General features: G+C 56.6%; 2 protein-coding genes across 7 annotated transcripts in view; one reads left to right on the top strand and one right to left on the bottom strand.

Moving 5' to 3' along the window:
* The window catches only part of Zbtb46 (zinc finger and BTB domain containing 46), a 74,898-nt gene that overhangs the window by 39,627 nt on the left and 13,508 nt on the right, over positions 1–21,763 (top strand). For 3 of the 6 annotated variants that reach the window (XM_005325337.5, XM_078052205.1, XM_078052204.1), the window contains 2 exons: positions 9,752–9,927; positions 14,027–17,703. In XM_005325337.5, coding sequence (XP_005325394.1) covers positions 9,752–9,927; positions 14,027–14,428 — 578 coding nt within the window. In that variant the 3' untranslated portion in view covers positions 14,429–17,703. Of the gene's footprint in view, positions 1–195; positions 8,569–9,751; positions 9,928–14,026; positions 17,704–21,763 lie in introns of those variants that run through there. The other 3 variants (XM_078052207.1, XM_078052206.1, XR_013439926.1) reach the window with 2 other exon arrangements.
* Slc2a4rg (SLC2A4 regulator) lies at positions 17,854–21,502 on the bottom strand. Its single transcript, XM_021726324.3, has 7 exons — positions 21,177–21,502; positions 20,735–20,880; positions 19,770–19,879; positions 19,165–19,352; positions 18,998–19,098; positions 18,499–18,921; positions 17,854–18,415 (listed from the first exon to the last, which is right to left on the bottom strand). Exons 1-7 carry the CDS (start codon positions 21,336–21,338, stop codon positions 18,304–18,306), a joined length of 1,242 nt encoding a protein of 413 aa, XP_021581999.2. The 5' UTR covers positions 21,339–21,502; the 3' UTR covers positions 17,854–18,303.

The following is a 21,763-nucleotide window of genomic DNA, read 5'->3' as shown; positions in this document are numbered from 1 at the left end:
GCTGTATCCTCAGCCCTCTTAAAAACTTTACTTTGAGACAGGGTCTCCCTAAGTTGCTGAGGCTGGCCTCAATTTACAATCCTCCTGCCTCAGCCTTCCAAGTAGCTGGGATCACAGGGGTGTGTCCCACACTGGGCAACGTTATTCCTTCTTGGAAACAGAACTTCAGTAATGAAAGGTTGGTTTTCTCTTTAGGTCTACTAACTGTCAAGTATCTGCTCCATATCTGCAAATTCATTTTCCTGGTATTGCTGTCTCCTTCGCACAGGGGAAGAGTGTCCCCAACTCCAGAGCCTATGGGTACACCAGGAGGGCGTGTAGGTCATAAAGATCGAGACTCCACTCACCTGGGGTGTGGACTTACTAATTTAGATTTTGGGTTTTTTGTTTTTTGGTTTTTTATATTTTGTTTTATATATTTTTAGTTGTTGATGGACCTTTATTTCATTCATTTATTTTGTATGCCATGCTGAAAATCAAACCCAGTGCCTCACACATGCTAGGCAATTGCTCTGCCCCTGAGCCACAACTCCAGCCCATAGACTGCACTTTACATTGTCAACTTGGCGATTTGTCAGCTGCTATAAAAAAAAACACTTGTTTTAAAGAAAGTGTCTTTGAAGAGAAGTGGGGCTCACAGGTCCGGCCCGCCTGGCTGGTCCTGGGCTGACCTCCGTGGCGGATGATGGGAAAGTGCCCACCCAGAACTCATCACTGGAAGCCTGACCCACACAAAGCCAGACACACAGGCACTGGAGTCCTGGGGAGCAAGCCCACGTGGGGGCCGGGCCTGGGGAGGGTGGGAGGGCGCCCACCTGGGTCTCTGTGGGTGCTGGAGCTGACCCACAGGCTGAGCCCTCGGGACACAGGTGGAGGTGGTGCTCAGGCTGCCCACCACTGGGGCACTCAAGGGGCAGAACCCACATGCAAGAGACCCCCACATGCGCACACAGACCCTCGGCCTCTGAGCACACTCAGAGCCACATTCCAGGAAGTCCAGCCGGAATGTTCTAGAAGGTGCATCAGGCAGCATTTCCCCAGAAGCACAGAGCAGGAGGAAGCCAGGGTCATGTGGGCAGGGTGGAGGGACAAGGGAACATGGGGTGAGACCCACTCTCTGGGAGTAAAACTCAGCCTGCATGGAACCATTGAGCCCTCACGGGACCTCAGCCATTGCCAGGATCCACGGCAAACATCTGCCTTCACTGTGTTTGGAGAAGGACTTCTTCCCTGTGCCTCAAGTGCCCATCATCCAACTGAAGGGTCCAGTGTGTGCCAGGTCACCCACTGACCAAGCCCCACTGGGAGCCAAGAAGGTTCTTGGTTGTCAGACAAGGCCGATGGATCTGCAGCTGACCTGCTCAAGAAATCAGCCAGAAATAGCAAAAGATGGAGAATTCCAAGAGAATGGGGATCTGTAAAAAAGAATCGAGTGGAATTGTGGATTTGGAAATCCAGTGTCTGAGCTGGGCAGAGCACAGTGGCGCACGCCTGTAATCCCAACGGCTTGGGAGGCTGAGGCCGGAAGATCTTCAGTTCAAAGGCAGCCTCAGCAACAGTGAGGTACTCAGCAACTCAGTGAGACCCCGTCTCTAAATAAAATCCAAAAAAAGAAAAAAAAATAGGGTTGGGGATGTGACTCAGTGGTCACGTGCGCCTGAGTTCAATCCCTGGTACCTACCCCCCCACAAAAAAAAGTGGAAAGAGAAAATACAGTGTCTGGAATTTAAGCTCACAGATAGTCTGAGAGCAGGCAATGCAGAAGGTGGGTCAGTGGCTGGAGACAGATGTGTGGAAAACAGGAACTCAGAGGAAGAAAGAAAGGGCACGAAGCTGCGAGGCGCGGCCGGAGCTCTCGAGGTGGAGAGAGCCACTGGGATGCTCCAGGACCGAGGAAGACAGCGTGGGCTCAGGAGCTGTGAGCACCAAGACCAACCAGCCAGCCACAGAAGCAGCCACAGGTACACGCTGACAGCAGCCAGAGGAGACTTTCCCTCCAAGAGCCGCAGTGCTGGGGCTGCAGCCCTGAGGACAGGCGGCCCACCCGGAATGGCGACGGCAGGAAGTCTGCTCACCGCTGGGGGCATGTGCAGGGCCCCGTCAGGCACCTAGGGGGAGCCAGAGAGCTCACCTCCTAGTCAGGTCTCCAGAGGGAAGCACCCTCAGCCCAGGGTGACAACAGCCCAGGGTGACAACAGCCCAGGGTGACGAGATTGGGTTGCTGACTGGTTGTTCAGTCCTCGCACAGTCTAGCTGGTTGTGGCCAAAACACAGGTGCAACTGGGGACTGTGACAAGAAACAGAGCCATTCCTGGCCATGGGAAAGGGGCGGGAGAGGAGGCTCAGTGATGCCCAGCACCTCCATAGCTGGCCCTCAAAGGGGGCCCGAATACCCAGGAAAGAACTGGGTGCCTTCCTGGGCAGGAGCTCTGACCAGAGTGTGTTGTGCATGAATGGACACATCACGGCAAGTCCCTCCCGGGGGCATACTGCACTGCTCCCATCAAAGTAGAAAAACAGTCCTTGGGGGCTGCAGTTGTGGCTCATGCATGAGGCACTGAGTTCAATTCCCAGCACCACATAAAAATTAAATAAAGGTGTTGTGTCCACCTACAACTAAAAAATAAATATTAAAAAAAAGAAAAATGATCCTTGGCCTTTTTGGGGGGAGGTGCATAAGGGGCCTTGAGTGTGGCTGAGGTGGTTCTGTACTCCTGGACTCACGTGATCCTCCTACCCCAGCCTCCCGAGTGGCTGGGATAGAAGAAAGTTGTGCACTACCATACCCAACTTTCTTTTTGGTTTTAGCCTTTAAAAAAATATTTACCGCTTATGGATGACAGACTATATAGATAAGAACACAGGAAAATATAAAGCAAAAAGATAAGCCATGCAAACACCAACCAGAGAAAGCCATGCAGCAATATTAATGCCAAAATACACTTTAAGGTGTCACAGCCTGGTCTGGTGGCCATGCCCGAAATCCCAGCGACTCGGCAGGCTGAGGCAGGAGAATTGTAAGTTCAAAGCCAGCCTTAGCACTTAGGGAGGCCCTGAGCAACTTACCCAGAATACCTCTCTAAATAAAATATATAAACACACAAATGACTGGGGTGGGGTGGCTCAGTAGTAGAGTATCCTTGGCTTCATTTGCAGTACAAAAAAAAAAAAAAAGGTAGCAATTAAATAGTGAACTTGACTTTCCTATATGTGTCCAAAAATAAGTTCAGTCTTTAAGTACATGGAACAAAAGTCAGCAAGAAGCTAGAGGGAGCTGTGCACAAGTGCATGGTCATAATCGGGGGTTTCTGACACCTTGTCCGGCTAGCCAGGCTGCCCTTGGATTCAGCTTGCTGACACGTTGTGGCGAATCTTGTATCTGAATGACCAAGGAGCGGCTTTAACACAGGTGCGGGAAAGGGTTACCAAGGACAAGGCAGACCAGCCGTGTCCCAGGACTGAAACTGCAGGTGGCTGGAGCTGGGGTCAGCCAGAGGAAGATGCTAGAACTTCCCAAAGGTTCTGCTTGAGGCCACAACTGGACTGAGATCCTGTGTCACTGGACGCCACGGAGGTGGTGACATTTTGAGTTGAATGACAGTGGAAGTAAGAGCACCTCAAAACTTCAGAGCACCCTGAGACAGTGCTCAGAGCTCTGCTGCCCTGAGGAGAAAAGGAGAAGGCTCTGGATTCATATGTCAGGAATTGAAGAAGAGCTGAATACAGTGGAGTGCACCTGTGATCCCACTGGCTTGGGAGGCTGGGGCAGGAGGATCATGAGTTCAAAGCCAGCCTCAGCAACTTAGTGAGGCCCTAAGCAAGTCAGTGAGACCCTGTCTCTAAATAAAATACAAAATAGGGCTGGGGATGTGGCTCAGTGGCCAAGTGCCCCTGAGTTCAATCCCCTGTACGCCCCCGCCAAAAGAAAAGAAAAGGAATCCAAGAAGAGAAGAGTGTGGGGTCAGCACTCCACCCCGTCCACCCTGGTACCAGACACCGAGGAGACAAGTTGCTTGATTCAGGGTCTCGGGGGCTTCAGCCCAGGGTCACTGGCTCCATTGTTTCTGGGCCTGAGTGAGGCAGGTCAAGGTGGCAGCACGTGGAGGAGCAGCGCTGTCACCTCATGGTGGCCAGGAGGCAAGGAGAAGGGAAGGAAGGGGCTGGGGACAAGACGTAGTGCCCAAAGGCTCATCCCCAAGGACGGGGTCTCCACCACTCCCCAAAGTGCGTTCAGCGCTGAGCCCACCAGAGGACTCATCCACGATGGGTGCCGTGGGAGCCTCACAGTCCAGGCCCCCCAAGATCCCCTGCTCTGAACACTGCCGCACCGGGGACCAAGCCTTCAGCACTGCAGGCCAGGCCACGGCAGACACCAGTGAGACCGAGCAGGCCCTCGGCATGACCAGCTGGGCGCACTGCACCTGCCCGTGGTCCCATGGCAGGTTTGAGGCCCTGCCTCAGTAGGGTCAAGGTGGGGTCGGCTCAGTGGTGGAGACCTTGCCTACGTCATGTAAGGCCCTGGGTTCAGTTCCCAGCACCAACAGAACAGCAGCCGTGCCTTGGGGCAGGTAGGTGCTCAGAACCTTCAAGGAGCTTTTGCAAATCAGCCTATGGGACTAAAGGAGAAAAGGGAAGGGAACCTGTGATCCCAAACCCATGGCATTCATAGTAAGAATTCCCAGCCTAGTGGAATGGAGAGAAGTGATCCCCGGTGCCTAGGGAAGTCAGAGTCGCCCTCAGGATCCTCCCGACAACTGGCCCGAGCCACCTGGCTGCAGGACTTGGTCTTCAGTGGCAAGAAGCGCTGGGCTGCAGCAGAGACCACCAGCTGAACTCAGATTTTGTTTGGGGGGATCTCAGTGGTGGCGGTGACATGTGATTCTGGGCAGTGGCATCTCTGAGTCACCGTGTTCAGTAAGGGCAGACCATCAACTCCCTGCAGCGTGGGGTGGTGGCTGGCTCCCGGGGCCGGGAGGCGGGGCCCACCTTTCAGCTCACGGTGGGCTTCTGGGGATGGGGCCCTGTGGTCACCTGAGGAGCTCCCACACTGTGTCTGTGACCTCCACCAGGTGAACACTCATTGTGGTTGGCCAAGGTCCTGGGCAGGGAGGTGTGTGCAGAGTGGGCTCCTGAGGACAGGCCCTCTGGGGTCTCCTGGCAGGCCCAGTGGCCTTGGGAGCTGGTGGTGCCCACCCCCCGCCCCAGTGCAGACCTGCTGGCGGTGGGGGCAGGCAGGAGTTGGTTTTGGTTTTGATTTGGTCTTTTGCAGGACTGGAGACGGAGGTGCTTTACCATGAGCCACATGAGACACTGTTTCAGTCAGCTTTTTCACAGCCATGACCAGAAGAGCTGAGGAGAACAATTAGAGGAAGAAACACTTATTTTGGCTCATGGTTTCAGAGGTTTGGTGCACAGGAGGCCAGCTCCATCCCTCTGGCCCGAGATGAGGCAGAATATTGCTAAGGAGGGCATGGAAGAGGAAAGCAGCTCAGGAGGTGGCAAACAGGCAGAGAGCTCTGCTCCCCGAGGACCACCCAGAGACCCCCAGGCAGGCCCCAGGGACCAGCCCCCCAGCCACACCCGCCTGCCCTGAATCTCCACCCAGTTCACCCTCACCTGAGTTCCTGATGAGGTCCAGGCCTCTTAGTCTTCTCCTTGCTTTGTCTCACTGAGCTGCTTGGGGACATCCAGCGTCTGAACCAGGACAGTTGCCCAGGCGTCCTCAGATCCCTGTGCACAGTCGTGAGCCCCTATCACAGCACAAATGGGCGAACGCAGGCAGCACAGAGTGTTGGGATGGGGGGCCTCTGAGGCCGCTGCGCAGTGTACTGCTGAGTGTGTGGGCGTGTGGGTGCACAGATAGGTGAGGCCTCCCTGAGCTGGGTCCTGGGGTGCATGCACTTGCCCACGATTAAAACCTTGAAACAACTTGGATACATTGTAATTCCGCCTCATTCTAACATAAAACTGTGGACGCCTTGGAAGTCTTTGAAGTCAACTATGGTCCTTATTTGGACCTGATTCTGAAATACTGTAGAAGTGCCCTCTTTGGAAAATGATGACTAGATGAAGAATTAACTCTCTGGAATGGAACCCTGGTGTTCGGTTTGGTTTAATGGTCTTGCATGTTTTCGTTTATGCCAAGTACTCTTTTTTGGGGGGTTGGGGGTTGAACCCAGGGGTGCACCCTAGCTCTGTTTATTTTTATTTGAGACAGGATCTCACTGAGTTTCTGAGGCTGGCCTGGAACTTGGATCCTCCAGTGTCAGCCTCCTGAGCAGCTAGGAGCAAGATGTGGCTGCCATGGCAGCTTATGGCAGTGACTCTTTTACTATGTGGCTTTTTAATGTTTATGACAATGAAGCCGCACGTCTTGGTGCATTTGTGCTGCCACAACACAAGTCACAGGCTGGATTGTTTATAAAGGAAAGAATTTGGGGCTGGGGATATAGCTCAGTTGGTAGAGTGCCTGCCTCTACCATTCTGGAGATGGAAGTCCACGGGGGAAGGACTGAGTCTGAAGAGGACTGCGTTCTTTTTATTTATTTACTTATTTTTTGAGACAGCCTCACCTGTGGCCCAGGCTGGTGTAGAACTTGTGGACTTGAGGGGTCCTGCGTGCTGGGACTGCAGGTGCAGCTGTGGCCAGGCCTATTTGCCTTGTCAGCCCAAGGTGGAAGCCAGCGGGGAAGCCCTGCGTTTGCGACCAGCCCGCTCTCACGGCAGCAGACACTCCCAAGACAGCTTGTGTTTGTCCTTTGGCTTTGCAGTGCTGGGATGGAACACAGGGCCAGCACCTGCTAGCCAGGTGTGCCACGTGAGGGAGAGGCCCAGACCTCTCACGGCCCTGTGCCCGGTGCCGTGTTGTTGCTGGGACTATGATTCCAACACTGCACTTTGGGCCACATTCCAGCCTTAACACTATATGATTTGGGAATTTTCTAAGAGATGTAAGCTGTAAGTCACAAAGAAATTACAGGGGATATTAGTTGTTTCCAACTAGGAATTAATTTATCAGACACAGTGGCACTCTCCTGTGACCCTAGCTGCTCCAAGAAGCTGAGGCCGAAGGATGGCAAGTTCTAGGCCCCTGGGCAACTCACCAGGACCTTGCCTCAGATAAAGAATAAGAAGGGCTGGAGATGTGGCTCACTGGTAGAGTGTTTCTGAGGCTCTGGGTTCAATTCCAGTACTGAGAAGAAGAAAAAAAAAAGGACACTGTTGTAATCATCACTGGCTGGGGCGTGGCTCGGTGGTGCAGCAGCTCCTAGCTGGCGAGACACGGGCAGTGACATGCTGCTGACTGCACACAGCAGGTACATGGTGGCCCCAGTGCCCACTCCTAGTCTCCTGGACCTGTGACGGTGACCCTATTTGGAAAATGGGTCTTTGCAGGTATGGTTAAATTAAGTATCTCAAATGAGGTCGTCCTGGATTAGAGTGGCTCTGAATTCAGTGACACATGTCTTTATAAGAGGCAGAAGAGGAGACCTAGGCTCAGAGGAGGAGCCACCTGATGATGGAGCCATGTGGCCATCAGCCAAGGGGTACTGGGGCCCAGGAGCCCGAGGGGGCACGAGGGGCCCCCTAGAGTTCACACCGTGGTGTCCCAGGTCTGACCTCCAAAACTGAGAGGCTGAATTTACTTACTGTTTTGGGCCACCCAGAGGCTCTTTGTTACAGCTGTGAGCCTGAGATAACCTGTCAAGAAAAGACCAGAAAGCGTTGCGGCGTTAGCTTCAGAAGCCACAGGTACGGAGTGGCGTTGTGTGCCAGGCCTCTGCTCTGGGCAAGCCCTGCTTAAGCCACAGCCAGGAAGTTCCAGGCAGTTTTTATGAGAGAAGAAATAGTGCTTCTGTACAGAGAAAGTGTCGATTTAGCACGCAGGTCTGAATTACTAAATAGAAGGCTAAATATATGGTAAATCAAAATTCTAATTTTCATGATTGTAAAACCAGAATAGGAACCATGGCTGTGTTCCCCAAAAAAGTTGTTTTAAGTAAAACAGTGTAGAAATTCATGTCCTGTTCCCCTCCCACCTAGAGGGTGTGCGTCACCCACCAGGTACGGCAGTGGGGACACAGGGCTCTGAGGAAGAGCAGTCCTTCCTGGTGGAGGTGTGGCTGGAAAAGGGGAATATTTTTGTGCCTAGTTCACTGGACCACATCAAGGACAGAGCCCAGTGGTCAGGGAGGACAAAGCAGGGTGTGGGCAGTGGCTGGACAGAGGCCTGTGTCCTGTGGGTCGCCTTGCTGAGCGCCCGCTCTCTTTGTACCGCTGGTGTCAGCCTGTTGGATAGACTCGCCCTAGCTGAGGAAGTGCGCATCATCAGCAGACGCTGGGCACCAACTTCCCCCGGGAACCTGCTTTCGGGAGGGTCTTCCTGGAGTGTGCCCCTCTGGAGGAGCCCCACTGCTGCGATCCTGCCTGCACAGGCACCAGGTGGACAGGAACAGTTGCAGGGCTGCGGGTAGATGCTGCCCAGGACCCGTCTTCAGAAGGTGGTGGGTGGTACAGTCATCTCCAGGAACCGCAGTAAGCACTGTTCTCGTGGGTGAAAGAGGGAAACACCTTGAACGCCCAGCAGCCGGGTCTCTGGCGGGTCTGGTATGTGCAGACCTTTGGCAGATGCAAGTCCGAGGCTGTGCGTGGAGGTCACAGTGTGTCGAGTGGGTGCTTTGTGTGCGGAATGCCTTCTGGTCCAGTCCTGACTATATATGGGTACAACCGGAAGATGGTGCACTGTTGGCTGTGGTCATCTCAGTGCCTGTCTTACCTTAGAGGCCATGCTGAGCGTGGTCCCCCTCCAGTCCCCAGCCACCATTGCCACACCCACCAACACTGAAAGCTCCTGATGTAGGGACACGGTGTACATCTAAGAGAGAGGCTCAGAAGCAGAAGTCTTGTGGACTCCTACTCTCCAGGGGACCTGATGTTGCTTTAGGGGCACAGACAGGGACCGTGGCTCTGGGGAGTGGCTCAGCTATGAGCTATGGTGTCCACACAGCCCACCTTGGAGGTGCCAGGTGTCAGCTCAGGGCTTTCTAGGCCTAGCAGGGATGAACTCTCCCCTCAGTTCTTGGAGAATCATGTGTCCCTGGGACAGGGGCTACTGTCTGTGGGGCACAGGACTCTGGCTCACGGTGGATCTTGCAAGGATCTTCCTGATTGGACCTGTGTGAGTCCAGGGCCAGTGCTCTTGGGGGCTGCTCTGAGCTGGCCAGTTTCTGAATCCCATGCTGAGGCTGGGGTCTGAGCAGCAGAACCACACTGGAGCCTCTGAGGGTCCCTCAGCAGAGTCAAGGCCCAGGTTCTCTGGGACAGTGCAGTGTCCTGGATAGATTAGACCCCTGGTTGTTTTCCAGCAGAGGGGTGTCTCCTTTTCCCTCTGTGTTTTTTGGCCCATGCCACACTATGGTGCTGGCTTCTTATCTGCCTCCTGGGAGGTCCTGATGTCCAGCAGCATCTGAGGGCATGGGGGAACATCTGAGGACATGAGGAATGTATGAACAGAGACAAGATGGCATGTGCTGGGTTGGTGGTCCACAGGGCTTGCTGCTGCCCATGCCTGGGCCCTTGGTCAGCCCTCATCAGGGAAAGGTGGCTTGAGTGGGCCTCCATTTTGCAGAATGCTCCTGAGAGGTGGGCACCAGCCTCCCTGGGCTTGGGTTGTGGGCCCCTTTTGGGTGGACGGCACGTGGAGAGGAGGCAGCCGGGTGACCCTTGCACTGACGCCTCTGCTCTCTTCCAGTGAATGAGTTCACGGTGATCAGGAAGAAGTTCAAGTGCCCCTACTGCAGCTTCTCGGCCATGCACCAGTGCATCCTCAAGAGGCACATGCGTTCCCACACCGGGGAGCGGCCCTACCCCTGTGAGATCTGCGGGAAGAAGTTCACGCGCCGTGAGCACATGAAGCGGCACACGCTGGTGAGTGCAGGGCCTGGAGCCGCGGTCTGTGCTGAGCTGAGATGTCCTGAAAGGCGGGCAGTGGGGGTGGCTATGGGATGCCTGGACACTCTGCAGCGGGGAAGCCAAGCAGGCCACCATGGACAGCATTCGCCAAGGGGTCACTGCTGCCGGCTCCGGGCTGCCTCACTCGCCCTGTAGGGTGGGGCCAGGCTCTGCACCCAGCTGGTGGCTGTCAGGGAGCAGATGCTGGAGAGTGGACCAGCTCAGCTAAGAGCGACAGAGAGGAGGCTGTCTGGAGATAGAGAGGAGATCAGCCTAGCGAGACGGACCCCCAAGGCCCCGAGCCCTGACAGGGGACAGCCCCAGGTGTGATGCCATGGGATGCTGCCCTGGGATGGGGATGGTTTGCAGGCTGGGTCACCTGGAACTCACCAGCTTCATGGGCAGCCCTGCCAGGCGGCAAGGGCCGAGGCTGGTTCAGGCTCTCCGTTGGCCTCTGCTGCTCGAGCCTGGTGGGGTACTCTTATTTGAGGTGAGGACAGCTGGGAGCTCCCCTGAGGTTGGGGTCCCTGAATGGCTACAGAGCCCACAGAGGGATATTCTCTCGGGTCCCCCATGTGTCCCTCTGTGAGGTGGGGATGCCTGGATCAGGAAGAGCCCTTGACCATGAAGGGAGGCCAGAGGCAGACCCATGTCCACGAGAAGCCATGAGGTCTTAGCAAGCTGAGTTTAGAATTTTTTCTCTAAGTGAACGATTGCTTCTGCTTCATCTAATTAATAAGCCACAGAGATCACTTTGCAGACTGACACGAAATCTAAAAGGCACATATGTACCTATTTAGAGGAACCACATCTTGTTTCACACTAGCAAATGCTGGTGAGTCTCAATGAGGGTCATTGCATTTGTCTAGAGAACCCACGGGAGGGCCTTGAAAAATGTACTTAAAACATTTGGGGCCAGCTGCAGTGGCCATGCCTGTAACCCCAACTCTTCATGAGGCTGAGGCAGGAGGACCTCTAGTTGTAGGCCAGCCTGGGCAATTTAGCAAGACTCTGTCTAAAAATAAAAAATAAAAAGGCTGAGGATATAGCCCAGTGGTAGAGCGCTTATCTAGCATGCATGAGGCCCTGAATTCAATCCCTAGTGTTAAAAAAGTAGAATATACAAAACAAAAACAAAAACAATGAAGGTGGCCCACCTCTTCCTGAGGAGAGGGTTATTTTCTCTGGGTGCCCACTCTGAGAAACAGGGCCCTGCGTTAGGAGATGGTCTGCGGCCTCCTTGTGCACAGTAGCCCTCCTGGCACCTCTGCAGGGCAGACCCAGCAGCAAGGAGTGGGAACCCTCTGTACCTGCGAGGGCTTCAGGTCTGGATGGGGTGGGCCGGCCCTGCTCCACAGCAGCACCACCAAGGGGCCCAGCACCCTCCCCGAGCAGGAGTGTGAGCATCCACGAGTGCCTGGCCATCTGCCTTGGGGACCCCGACCCCCCGCCGGGCCTGTTCCTGCCCTGTCATCCCCATTTGCACAGTTCCTATGGTGACTTGGTCTGGCCGTTTTGTTCCCCTGTGTGGGGGGCAGAGGGAGGCCCTGAATCTAATACAGAGCAAACAAACCTACAGAATGCTGGACCCAACCCAGAGGTCTAGACCCTGCTGGTTGGGCTTTTGAGGAGGCCAGGGGGCTAGCACCCAGCTCCAAGGGCCACCACCAGCGGTTCCTGAAGGTCTCAGGTCCCATGTGATGACCTGCCCATGCCACACTCTGGACATGCAGGTTGTCACGGCAGCCTGGCAGCTGTCACTGGAGCCTTCCCCACTTGGGGTTTGGTGGAAGTAACAACCCTGCCTTCAAGGAGGTTGGGTTCAAGAGCAGTGCTCTGTGGGACCAAGGGCCTGGGAAGCTGAGGCCAGTGAGGGGCAGCTCACGAGGCATAGCTGCAGGACCGCAGTGATCGCTTGTCAGATCATTGCAAGCAGAAGAAATATGAGCTTAGCCAGGCCCGGTGGCACTCGCCTGTAATCTCAGTGGCTCTGGAGGCTGAGGCAGGAGGATCAAGAGTTTAAAGCCAGCCTCGGCAAAAGCGAGGAGCTAAGCAATTCAGTGAGACCCTGTCTCTAAATAAAATACAAAATAGGGCTGGGGGTGTGGCTCAGTGGTTGAGTGCTCCTGAGTTCAATTCCTGTTAGCACCCCCCTCCAAAAAAAAAGAAAATGTTAGCCAACTTTTTTTTGCTGTGACCAAAATACCTGACAAGAACAACTTAGTGGAGGAAAAAACAACAACTTAGAAGAGGAAAAGTTTATTGTGACTCAGGGTTTCAGAGGATTCAGTCCATGGTGGGCTGACTCCATTGCTCTGGGCCCAGGATGAGGCAGAAACACCATGGCAGAGGGCATTGTAGAGTAAAGCTGCTCAGTTCACGGCAGCCAGGAAGCAGAGAAAGACAGCGGGTAAGCCTCCCAGGGCATGCCCCAGAGACCCTCCTCCAGCCAGGCCCACCTCAGGCAGTGCGTTCACCATCCAGGACCCAGCCACTGAGGAGTCCGGATCCTCAGGGTCCACCTCTGACTACTGCTGCGCAGGGGACCGTGCCTTCAACACATGAGCCTGGGACGCTCTCAGCCACCCCAGCAGGACCCCTCTCCCCCACAGCCTGGCTGCAGTCTTTGTGTGACAGGACTTTCCTGCAGGCTGTGGAGAGCTGGCTTCAGACACCCTCTGGACAGCTCCCTCCCTGTGTGCAGCCAGCTCTCACACAGCTCCAGCTCTTGCCCATGGAGGGTGGGCGTCTGCAGGACACAGAGGGGCCGAGAGAGTCTGGAGGTCTGGGGAGGCTGCTGGCACTTGAGGGCAGAAGCCTGGCTAGCACCAGGTCCAACCAGAGGGTGGACCAAGACTCGCAGGTAGCCTGCCACATGTAGGCCCACTGGCCTTTGTTCTTGAAAAGTAGGGTCAGGGCTTGGTTGTGACCAATCCCTCCAAGCCCTCAAGTTAGCCAGGGGTGCTGTGGTTCTCCACAGACTCCAGTGCCCATGCTGAGGTCTCCTGCCCCCTTCTGCAGAAGGCATTCCATCTGTGTGTCCTCAGGTCCTAGGGTCTTTGTGTCCTGCTCTCTTGAGGACCCTCTCCCAAATGCTGTTGCTCCCTGTCAGGCATAGCCCTGGTCAGGGACACTGATCCTGTCCCTTCCTGGCCAATGTGCCTCTTCTGCTGACCTCAGTTGCTAATCTCTGTCCTAGGCTCTCAGTTGACCTCAGGCTCCAGCTGGGGGAGGGAGCTGTGCCTTTTCACCTACAAGGAAATGGTCAGGAGAAGCTGGGGTGTGGACTTGCCCCCAGTCTGTTCCCAGTCCACCACCATCTCCTGGGACTCCATCCCAATTCCCCTTCCCTCTGTCCTTCACTCTTTTTTTTTTTTTTTTTCTTTTTGATTTCCTTGTAGTTGTAGATGGACAGAATGCTTTTGTTTATTTTTATGTGGTGCTGAGGATCGAACCCAGTGCCTCACGCATGCTAGGCAAGTGCTCTACCACTGAGCCACAGTCCTAGCCCTTGTCCTTCAGTCTTGACCCACGGCTCTCCTGCTGCCCAGCCCATCAAGCCATGGGCCTGGGCTGGACTCCCAGAAGCCAGATTCAACCTAGAGCTTTTGGTCGCCGCTGTGTGGGGCTCCCCACCCTTGACCAGCCTGAGCTGGCATCGTCTTTTCCAGGAGGGGCACAGGAATGCTCCACACGCTGTCTGATGAGAACTCAGCGTGTCCTTGCAGGGACTCTGGAGGAGGGAGCAGTGTGACCTTAGAGAGAAGTATGTAGCAGGGCCTGTGTGTGTGTGTGTGTGTGTGTGTGTGTGTGTGTGACCTGGCCCTGCTGGGGCTGCGGGAGGACACTGCTGCCCCTGGTGTCAGCACCCCTAGGGACAGGGCTTTTGGGTTCTGTCCCCAGTTCTGACCATGTAGACTCTGGGCAGCACCCTCAAGCCTGGGCTTGAGGGTCCCAGCAGATCTGTCACCCCCAAGTCATGCCATGGCTATCCTTGCTCATATGCCTCTTTAGGGCCTGGCAGAGACTGCCCCTGGGGGACCTCACCCCTCCACTGACTGCCCTGTCCTCCCAGGTCCACAGCAAGGACAAGAAGTACGTGTGCAAGGTGTGCAGCCGCGTGTTCATGTCTGCAGCCAGCGTGGGCATCAGGCACGGCTCCCGGCGCCACGGTGTGTGTGCCGACTGTGCTGGCCGGGGCGCAGCCGTGCAGTTGGACCATGGGGGCGGCGAAGGCTCCCCCGAGGCCCTGTTCACTGGTGATGGGCCCTACTTGGAAGACCCCGAGGACCCGAGAGGGGAGGGTGAGGAGGAGCTGGGAGAGGATGAGGACGACGACGTGGCAAAGTGGAAGGACGATGTAGGGCTGGCGCCCGAGGACACGCTGTTGGGGGACGACAAGGAGGACGAGGACTCACCACAGGGCCCCCGCAGCCCCACTGCAGGGCCTGAAAAGGACTTCGCCTGGATCTCCTAGGCCCTGCCCCGGGGGGCAGGGTCTGATGGTGGGGTGGTGGCTGCGTCGCTCCGTCCACCTGTGTGTGTGTCTTAGTGGGTCTCAACACCCGACGGCAGGGCTGTGCCCTTCTCAGCCCCTCCTCTGGTCCTCCCTGCATCCAGTCCCACTCCCACAGACACCGGCCATGGCCTTGCGGTCAAGGGAGAGCGCCTGCTCCTGCCTGTCCTGGGATGCCTGGAGTCCCCAGCAGGTGCCTGCAGGTGTGTGCCGGGTCTGGTCTGGGGCTTGCCTCCAGAGCATCAAAGGAGCCCTGGGTGGCTGGCCAGACCCTGGATGCATGATGGCCAGGCTGGCCAGGGGCATGAGTGCATCCTCGAGGCCACAGGTCTGAGTCCATGTTGAGAGTTTTGCATACACCGAGCTGCATCCGTCCGCAGCACTGCTCAAGCCCTGCAGCCAGGTGGCTGCCTGTGACCCCGCAGTGGCCCTTTGCCCTCTTGGCTCCTGCCACACAGTGGCAGCCTGTAGAACCCAGGTCTGGTGCACAGAAAGCCCTGCGATCCTCTTACCTCTGGGCTTTGGTGCTTAACAAAGCAGCTGCAGATCCTCGGGATCCAGGGCTCCAGGTGCTCTCTCTGGTGGTCCCGGAGGCTGGGGCCTGAGGAGGCCGCAGCTCCTCCCATGCAGGACTCCTCAGTCAGGGAGGAGACCCCTGGCCAGGCTCCCCATCTCAGGCCCAAAACAGTTCTGCCATGAGGGCCTCAGCTCTGGGTGCACTTCCTTAGAGAGCCTGGGCCCCTTGTCCACCCTGGGCTTGCTCCAGGGCTCCTGCTGACCCCTCTTGGGACGGGCTGGAGCCGGACTCCTGCCATCGTTGCTGCTAACACTGGAGGTGGGTGTCCTTGCTGCAGTGTGCTGCTTCACCTCCCTGCCTGGGTAACCAAATGTTAAAGTAGTTGGAGACATCGTGAGGTAGCTGCAGAAAATTCTTATTTTTTGCATTGTTTTTCGCACTTGGCAAAACTGCATAGGGTTGTTTTTCCTTTGGCTTGTGAAGTCCTCCTGCTGTGTTTTGAAGGAGCTTCCCATGTGTTCTCCTTTTTTCCTGAGTGAAAAGCAAAGGCCCCCATGGTGGGCATCTCTGTGCATCACCCAGCGTTGAGGTCCTGGAGGCAGGCTGCCAGACCCACCCTAGAACAGACGTGGCAGTCTGGGCCCCTCCTCCGGGCTGCTCTGACACCACAACTAAGACATTCCACCCTCTCCTCCTCCTGTGCACCCTCTCAGGTGAGGTGCAGGCAGGTTGACCACTCCCCACCCTAGGCCAGGGCTCCCTGGGAGCTGAGTGTGAGCACCAACTGAGAGAGAGTTTCTAGTTTCTCCTCCAGACTGCAAGCCAGATGGCTGTTACCTTTTTCCTGTCACATCTTCCTCAGTGGAAAAAGGAAAACCCCACAGAACTATGACTTAGGTCCCAGTGGTCACCTGGAGCACATCTCCTGAGAACATTCCCTAAGCACAGCTGTCTGGCAGCTGCTGCCAAGGACACACAGGGTGGGCCTGTGTGGGCGCAGGGACATGGTGCTGCCCTTGAGGGCCTGTGTACGGGGAGGAGTTGCAGTTCTCTCTCTTGTTTTTTCAAAGTAAAATCAGCCAGTTTCTACCAGTCACAAGAGGCTGCTCCCCCTGCTGCCATCCAGCCCTCCTGCGCATACATCCCTCCTTGGCAAAGCCATGAGTTCCTGAGCCAGTCCCTGGCAGAAGCTCAGACCCTCCTACACAGAGCATGGGGGCCTTGGCTTGTCACCCATTCTCCCACTGCCATGGCGGGGTCTGGGGTGCTCCCAGTGGGGCAGTGTGGCTGACCCCCTGATCAGGGAAGCTCCAGCTGAGCTCCCAGCCCCCTTCAGGGCTCTCAGAACTTTGTACCTTTTCTCCCACTTTTTTAACACCTTTTCTATACACTGATTTTCTTACAAGTTGCATTTGGAAACCAGACCTTTGCTACCAGCCTCTGGGTTTTGTACCGGTCCTCCCTCTCAGGCCAAACTGCCCAGGGCCCCTGGCCCACCTCCCCCAGGCACCTCTGCCTGGCACTCAGGATGTCTTGCTCTCTGACTGGCTCCCGCTCTGGATGCCTTTGCTGGCCTAGGGGCATATCCTTGAAATTATACTGTACCGGAAAACCAAGGGTCCCCATCTGTCCACCATCTTCCCCGTCTGCTGTGTGGCAGGTCCGCTGTTCTCAGTTTGCTAGTTGGAGAGTGGAATTTCAAACCCAGATGAACACATCCATCTCAGGAGGCATGGAGGGAAAAGACGTATGTAATGAAGGTTTTTTTTTTTTTTTATGTGACTGATTTTTTTTTTAATCAATGTTCAAACTAATAAATATTTTTTTATGAAGAGGAAAATAATGTGTAGATTACATTTCACATTTTGTATTTTTGTTGTTGTTGTTGTTTGTGTCTGTTTATACCTTGGTGTTTGCAACACCAAAGTGGAAGATACAGTCCATGGTGGTGGGGGTATGTGAATAGGGAAACCATGATTTTTGTATGGAGCTCTGGATCCTGGCCAGGTTGTTTGGACTCTGGGTCTGGGCAATAGGATGCTGCCAGGACTCTCCAGGGCCTGACTCGGGACACAGCTATGCTTCCAACTTTGCACATCTTCCTTTTTAAGAAAGAAATCTGAGAAAATGCAAAACTGGAACTTTTTGCAATATTATGAAAGATAATCTTCGGCTCATTTTGTGACATGTGCAGCTCTTTAAGAAGCCATACTTTCTAGTGGTTGTCTTTTGTTTAGATTCTGTTGTTTCGTACGCGGCCCTTTTAGAACCACTTGTAGTGAGGGTGCTGTGTGTGTGCTTCCCTTAAATATTTATTTTTTTCAACATGCTTTCAACCTGTCATCAAAAACAGAAGAGACAAAAAAAAAAAAAAAAAAAAGGCAGTGTTTGGAGACTGTTGATTTTTTTCTTGGGATGCTCTATTATACTGACTTTATATATTATTATAAACCTGTGTTTGTACTGGAGATGTGTTTAATATTTGGGGAGGTTTTTTAGTCCATTGGTGGAAAATCACAGCTGCTGCCGCCTAGGTCTTGGTGGCCAGAGGCCAGGCCAGCAGCCAGCATCACCTTCTCTTCTCTACAGAGGGTCTGGAGTTTCCTGCTTGCCTCCACAGGCTCCAGGCCTACCTGTGGGGTTCCTTTCTGTGACGGGATTAGCATAGACATTCTTGCAAAGCGATTACTTTCAATAAATTGGGAAATTGCTGCTCCCAGCAGATGCCTCCTGTGTTTCAGATAGCCCCCTCCTCGGCCTCATCTTGGATACAGGGGGCTGGATTGGAGACCCCCAGCCCTGTGGCCTCCCCCGATCCCTGCCCACAAGGTCCTGGATCCATTCCTTCCCTCCAGGAGGCAGACTCAGCTTCTGGAAAAAACCCAATTTTTAATTTTTCTCCTCGCCTGGTGGCCCAGACGTGAGACACCTGAGCTTCAGAAACATGGAAAAAGTCAGCCCTGGCCCCTAAACCACTGCATTAGGTGCGAGTATGGAAGTCCCCTTCTCAACACCCCTCAAAGTGCCTCTAGGACGGAACCCTACAGCTGGCCTGCCAACATCTTTGGCCAGTCCTGGGCCAACAGGCAGGGGGGCAACAGTCCTGGGGCCAAGGGGACAGTGATGTTATTTGGCTTTAGTGCAAAAACGCTGGCTTCTTCAGAGGCACTTTGAATAGCAGGACCCCTTTCCCCACTGCTGGGGCCCAGGGTCACCATCTCCCCTACTGTCTCCTGCCTTAGGAAGTAGCCCCACAGCTAGAAGAGGCAAGGCCTGGTGATTGCCCAGGACAGGAGGCAGGACAGCAGGGCCAATGGGCTCAGTCCAGGAACCGCTGACAAGCCTTCTTCCAGCGGCAGGCTGTGCACCACAGGTCCCGGTGATCCGTGCCGTACACCTTCCGGCACTTCTTGGCATCACCTCGGGGCTTCCTGGGGGGACAGGTGGGAGATGAGTGCTGTCAGCTGGGACTCTCCCCACCTGGCACCTGACTGGGCCCGCAACCCACACGCACCTCAAGCTGACACCAAGCTTGGAGGGCAGGGCTGGTGCAGTGGCCCGGCCCTCAGTGGGCTGTGGGTCCACATGGACGGGTGCCAGGCAGCCCTGGGGGGAACTGCAACTTGGACTTCGCTCCTCTCCAGAATGCCCTGAGACTTGTTCCCAGCTGCCATCTGTTGCCTCCCCAGCATGGTGGGCATGGTCACCGTGGCATGTCTTGGGAGGAGCTGCAGAGCTAAGCAAAGGGGGCAGGGGCAGGGCCAGAGGCCGCAGCAGGCTAGGCAGGTCCAGGTCGGGGAAGGCAGGGGGCACAGGGGCCTCAGGGGACGTTGGGGCCAGGTTAGACAGCCCATTGGTCAGCATGTCCACACCAATGTCCAGCTCAGTGTAGTAGAAGTCCTCCTCACCATCACTGTGCTCAGGCTCTGCCCGTCTCCTGCTGGGGACACAGCAAGAGAGCTGAAGCGCTGGCCTGGCCTGGCCCCACCACCCGGCCCCCGGCCCTGCCGCACCCCAGGTGCACCAGGCGGATGTGTCTCTGAATGGCGGAGGCTGTGCGCAGCACCTTCCCGCAGCTCTTCCACAGGCACTGGAACACCACCTGGACCGCGCTCTGGGCAACAGGGTGTGTGTCAGGAGCAGCACTCGAGTCCACCCGCCCTGGGCTCCCCCAGCTCACCTTCCGTTTCCTCTGAGTGGGCTCCCCAAACAGAAAGTGGGCTGCCTCAGGGGGCAGTGGGGGAGATGGTGTGGACGGGGAGGACTGGTCGCTGGCCTGGTCCCAGACCCAGTCTCCACTGTTGCTGCTGCTGCTGTAGCTGCCAGTGGGCTGAGTCAGGGCCTCCCTCCAGGGTTCCAAGTCAGGCTCTGCAGGAACATGCACCTCAGGACCTCTGGTGGGCTTGAGCTGCTCTGTGGGGAGCTGCTGCCTGCTGTCTGCCTAATGATCTGCAGTCCCTAACTCAGCTGCCACCTATTCAGGTGAGCTTGGTGGGCAGAGTCTTGGAGAAGATGTTGGTCACAGGGGCATGGGGAGACATCCCCCAGCATAGCAGAGAAAAGGGGGTGCCTGGCATGGTCAACAAAGTGGAGGTGGACAATCCGCAAAGGCCTGGCTTCAGTGAGAGGCACTGAAGATCCATATAACCACTTCAGAAAGAGAGCTGAAGTGTGGGTGGCAGGTCTGAAGACTCTGCTCGATCCCAGAAACTGGGTGGCTGTAGGGTCCTTGAGGACTCTGTCCCAGGCCCTGCCCCCACCTGAGCACAGACTTCTGAGACACACCTGGACTGAAGGATACAGCAGGGGCCCCCAGATAGAGGGGGCTAGTAGACAGGCTTGTAAGGGCTGCCGCGGCCAGGACCTCATCTAGCCGAGCTTTTCCTGGGGGGGATCTGAAGGAGACAGGGGCAAGATATGGGTGGGTGGGGCCCAACAAGTACTCTAGGCCCTTCCCCTGACCCAGCTACACTTTCAAGGCCTGGGCACGTGTTCCAGCACCAGGCTGCCTCACTCCTGGCAGAGAAGGAGGTCTGGCTCCACCCCCAGCTCAGGTTGCAGAGCCCCAAATCACCAGGAACCACCGGGAACAGGGCTGGGGTCTCTCTGAGGCTGGTGTTCTCTACAGCCTGGGCTTTGTCCCCTGCACCTTCAGGATATACTGGGCACCATGTCTCACTGGTGGGCTAGGACTGACCCCGACCCAGCCCCCATCACATATTAACCAGCATTGTGCGTTGTGCAACAGCAGCTGTGGGCCCCGGGCCAGGCTTAGGAGGTGGGAGCAGCCAGCAGTCGGCAGCAGCCAGGAGGGAGAATGGGCTTCAAGCACAGGCCGGTCCTGGGCCTCAGCGGGATAGGACAGGGCCCGCCCTTGCTGCGCAGCCAGCCAGAAGTGTCTGGGCTCAGGAGTGGGGGAGTGGCAATAGGAGCCCCAGGGATTCCTGGACAGTAAGCCCCAAGCAAACTGCACAGCCTCTTCTGCACAGAAACTGACAGCCGCCCCTCCCAGTTCTGCGATGGGACCCCCAATGTAATTGGTCATTTATGTCCAACTCCTCCAGGGTTGGAGAGCTGGGGGAAGAGAACACAGAAACCCAGTTCCAGACCCTGACCTATTCTCTGGCGAGGCCTCCCTCGGGAGGGTCGGGAAGGCAGAAATCCGTGCCCCACCCACTGCCTATGCACACACCGACGCACGTGTGCACACACCCACCTAGGGCACGAACCCCCCCACCCCAGGGGCTCACCTCTGCGCTGGCACCGGGATGTGCACCGACGGTGTCGGGAGCCCAGCCGCCCCCGCCCACGTCCCCGGGGTCCCTAGGTCTGCAGCCTGCGGCTCCTGCGGCAGCGCGAACTCCAAGGCCGCAAAACCTCCGCCCATAGAAGGTCCCTGCAGACGGAAGAAACTCATAGAAGAGGCAGCCCAGGCCCACCAGCCTGCACCGTGGATCCACTTGGCCCCCGCCCCACCGGCTGCGGCCGATGTGGATAGCATAGCTCCGCCTCCGGTCCCGCCTCGGCGCGGGCGACCGGGAGCGTCTCCCGGCCGCACGGCCGGACCTACGGACATGCAGGGGCCGACGCGGTCACCCCTAGCTGCCACGCCCTCGGGGCCCAAAGTTTGCGCAGCCCCGACGCCATCTTTGCAGCCAGAGAAACTTTGTTGGCGCCCCCGCCCACTGGTACCTGTGGCGGCGCCGGTACCGTCACGCGCGCGGCGCGCGGGCCCGAGCCCTGTGCACTCAGCCACGGCGCCTCGGCCCGTAGCGCACTGGGGTCCCGACCGCCGGCGCGGAGCTGGGGGCGCTCACAGCCCGGACCCGGACCTGGGGAGAGCTCGGCTTCCATGGCCGGCCGGCCGCCGAGGCTGCAGCGGCGAAGGCGGACTCTCCGGAGGCGGCCCCGGGCCGGGCCGGGTTGGCGGGGCCGCCGACCCCCGCCCTGGATCCCGTGCGGCCCTCTCGGTGCCGCGCCGCCCCGAGGCCGCCCGGACGGCCACGCCCCCCGCCCCAGCGCGCGCGCCTATTGGCCGGCGGGCGTATCAACACTCGGTGGCCGGGGCTCGGCGTTCAGCCTCCGACTGGCCCGCGTTGGGATCTTGCCCTCCTCTAGCCCGCGCTCCCGCGCTGGCCAGGAGAGGTGGCCTCCCGGCGCCCGACGGACCCTAGCCTGTCCAGCTCCGGGCGGGCGCTCTAGCGCTCCGCCGCCTGGGAGGGCCGCTTCCCCACTGGTGTGTTGGAAGAGCTGCCAGAGACAGAAAGGGACCCTGTCTC

Source organism: Ictidomys tridecemlineatus, chromosome 5, assembly GCF_052094955.1.
Source record: "Ictidomys tridecemlineatus isolate mIctTri1 chromosome 5, mIctTri1.hap1, whole genome shotgun sequence".
NCBI classification, from domain to species: Eukaryota; Metazoa; Chordata; class Mammalia; order Rodentia; family Sciuridae; genus Ictidomys; species Ictidomys tridecemlineatus.
The sequence above is the reverse complement of the archived record's forward strand: the minus strand, read 5'-3'. Positions and strand labels throughout refer to the sequence as shown.

What these genes read in the sequence shown, in the direction of transcription:
- Slc2a4rg (XM_021726324.3), bottom strand. Translation starts at nt 21,338, where the DNA reads ATGGAAGCCGAGCTCTCCCCAGGTCCGGGTCCGGGCTGTGAGCGCCCC. An exon ending in CCACTCAGAGGAAACGGAAG is followed by an intron (nt 19,099 to 19,164) that starts GTGAGCTGGGGG and finishes CCTGTTGCCCAG; the next exon opens with AGCGCGGTCCAGGTGGTGTT. An exon ending in AAGCTTGGTGTCAGCTTGAG is followed by an intron (nt 18,416 to 18,498) that starts GTGCGTGTGGGT and finishes CTGTCCCCCCAG; the next exon opens with GAAGCCCCGAGGTGATGCCA.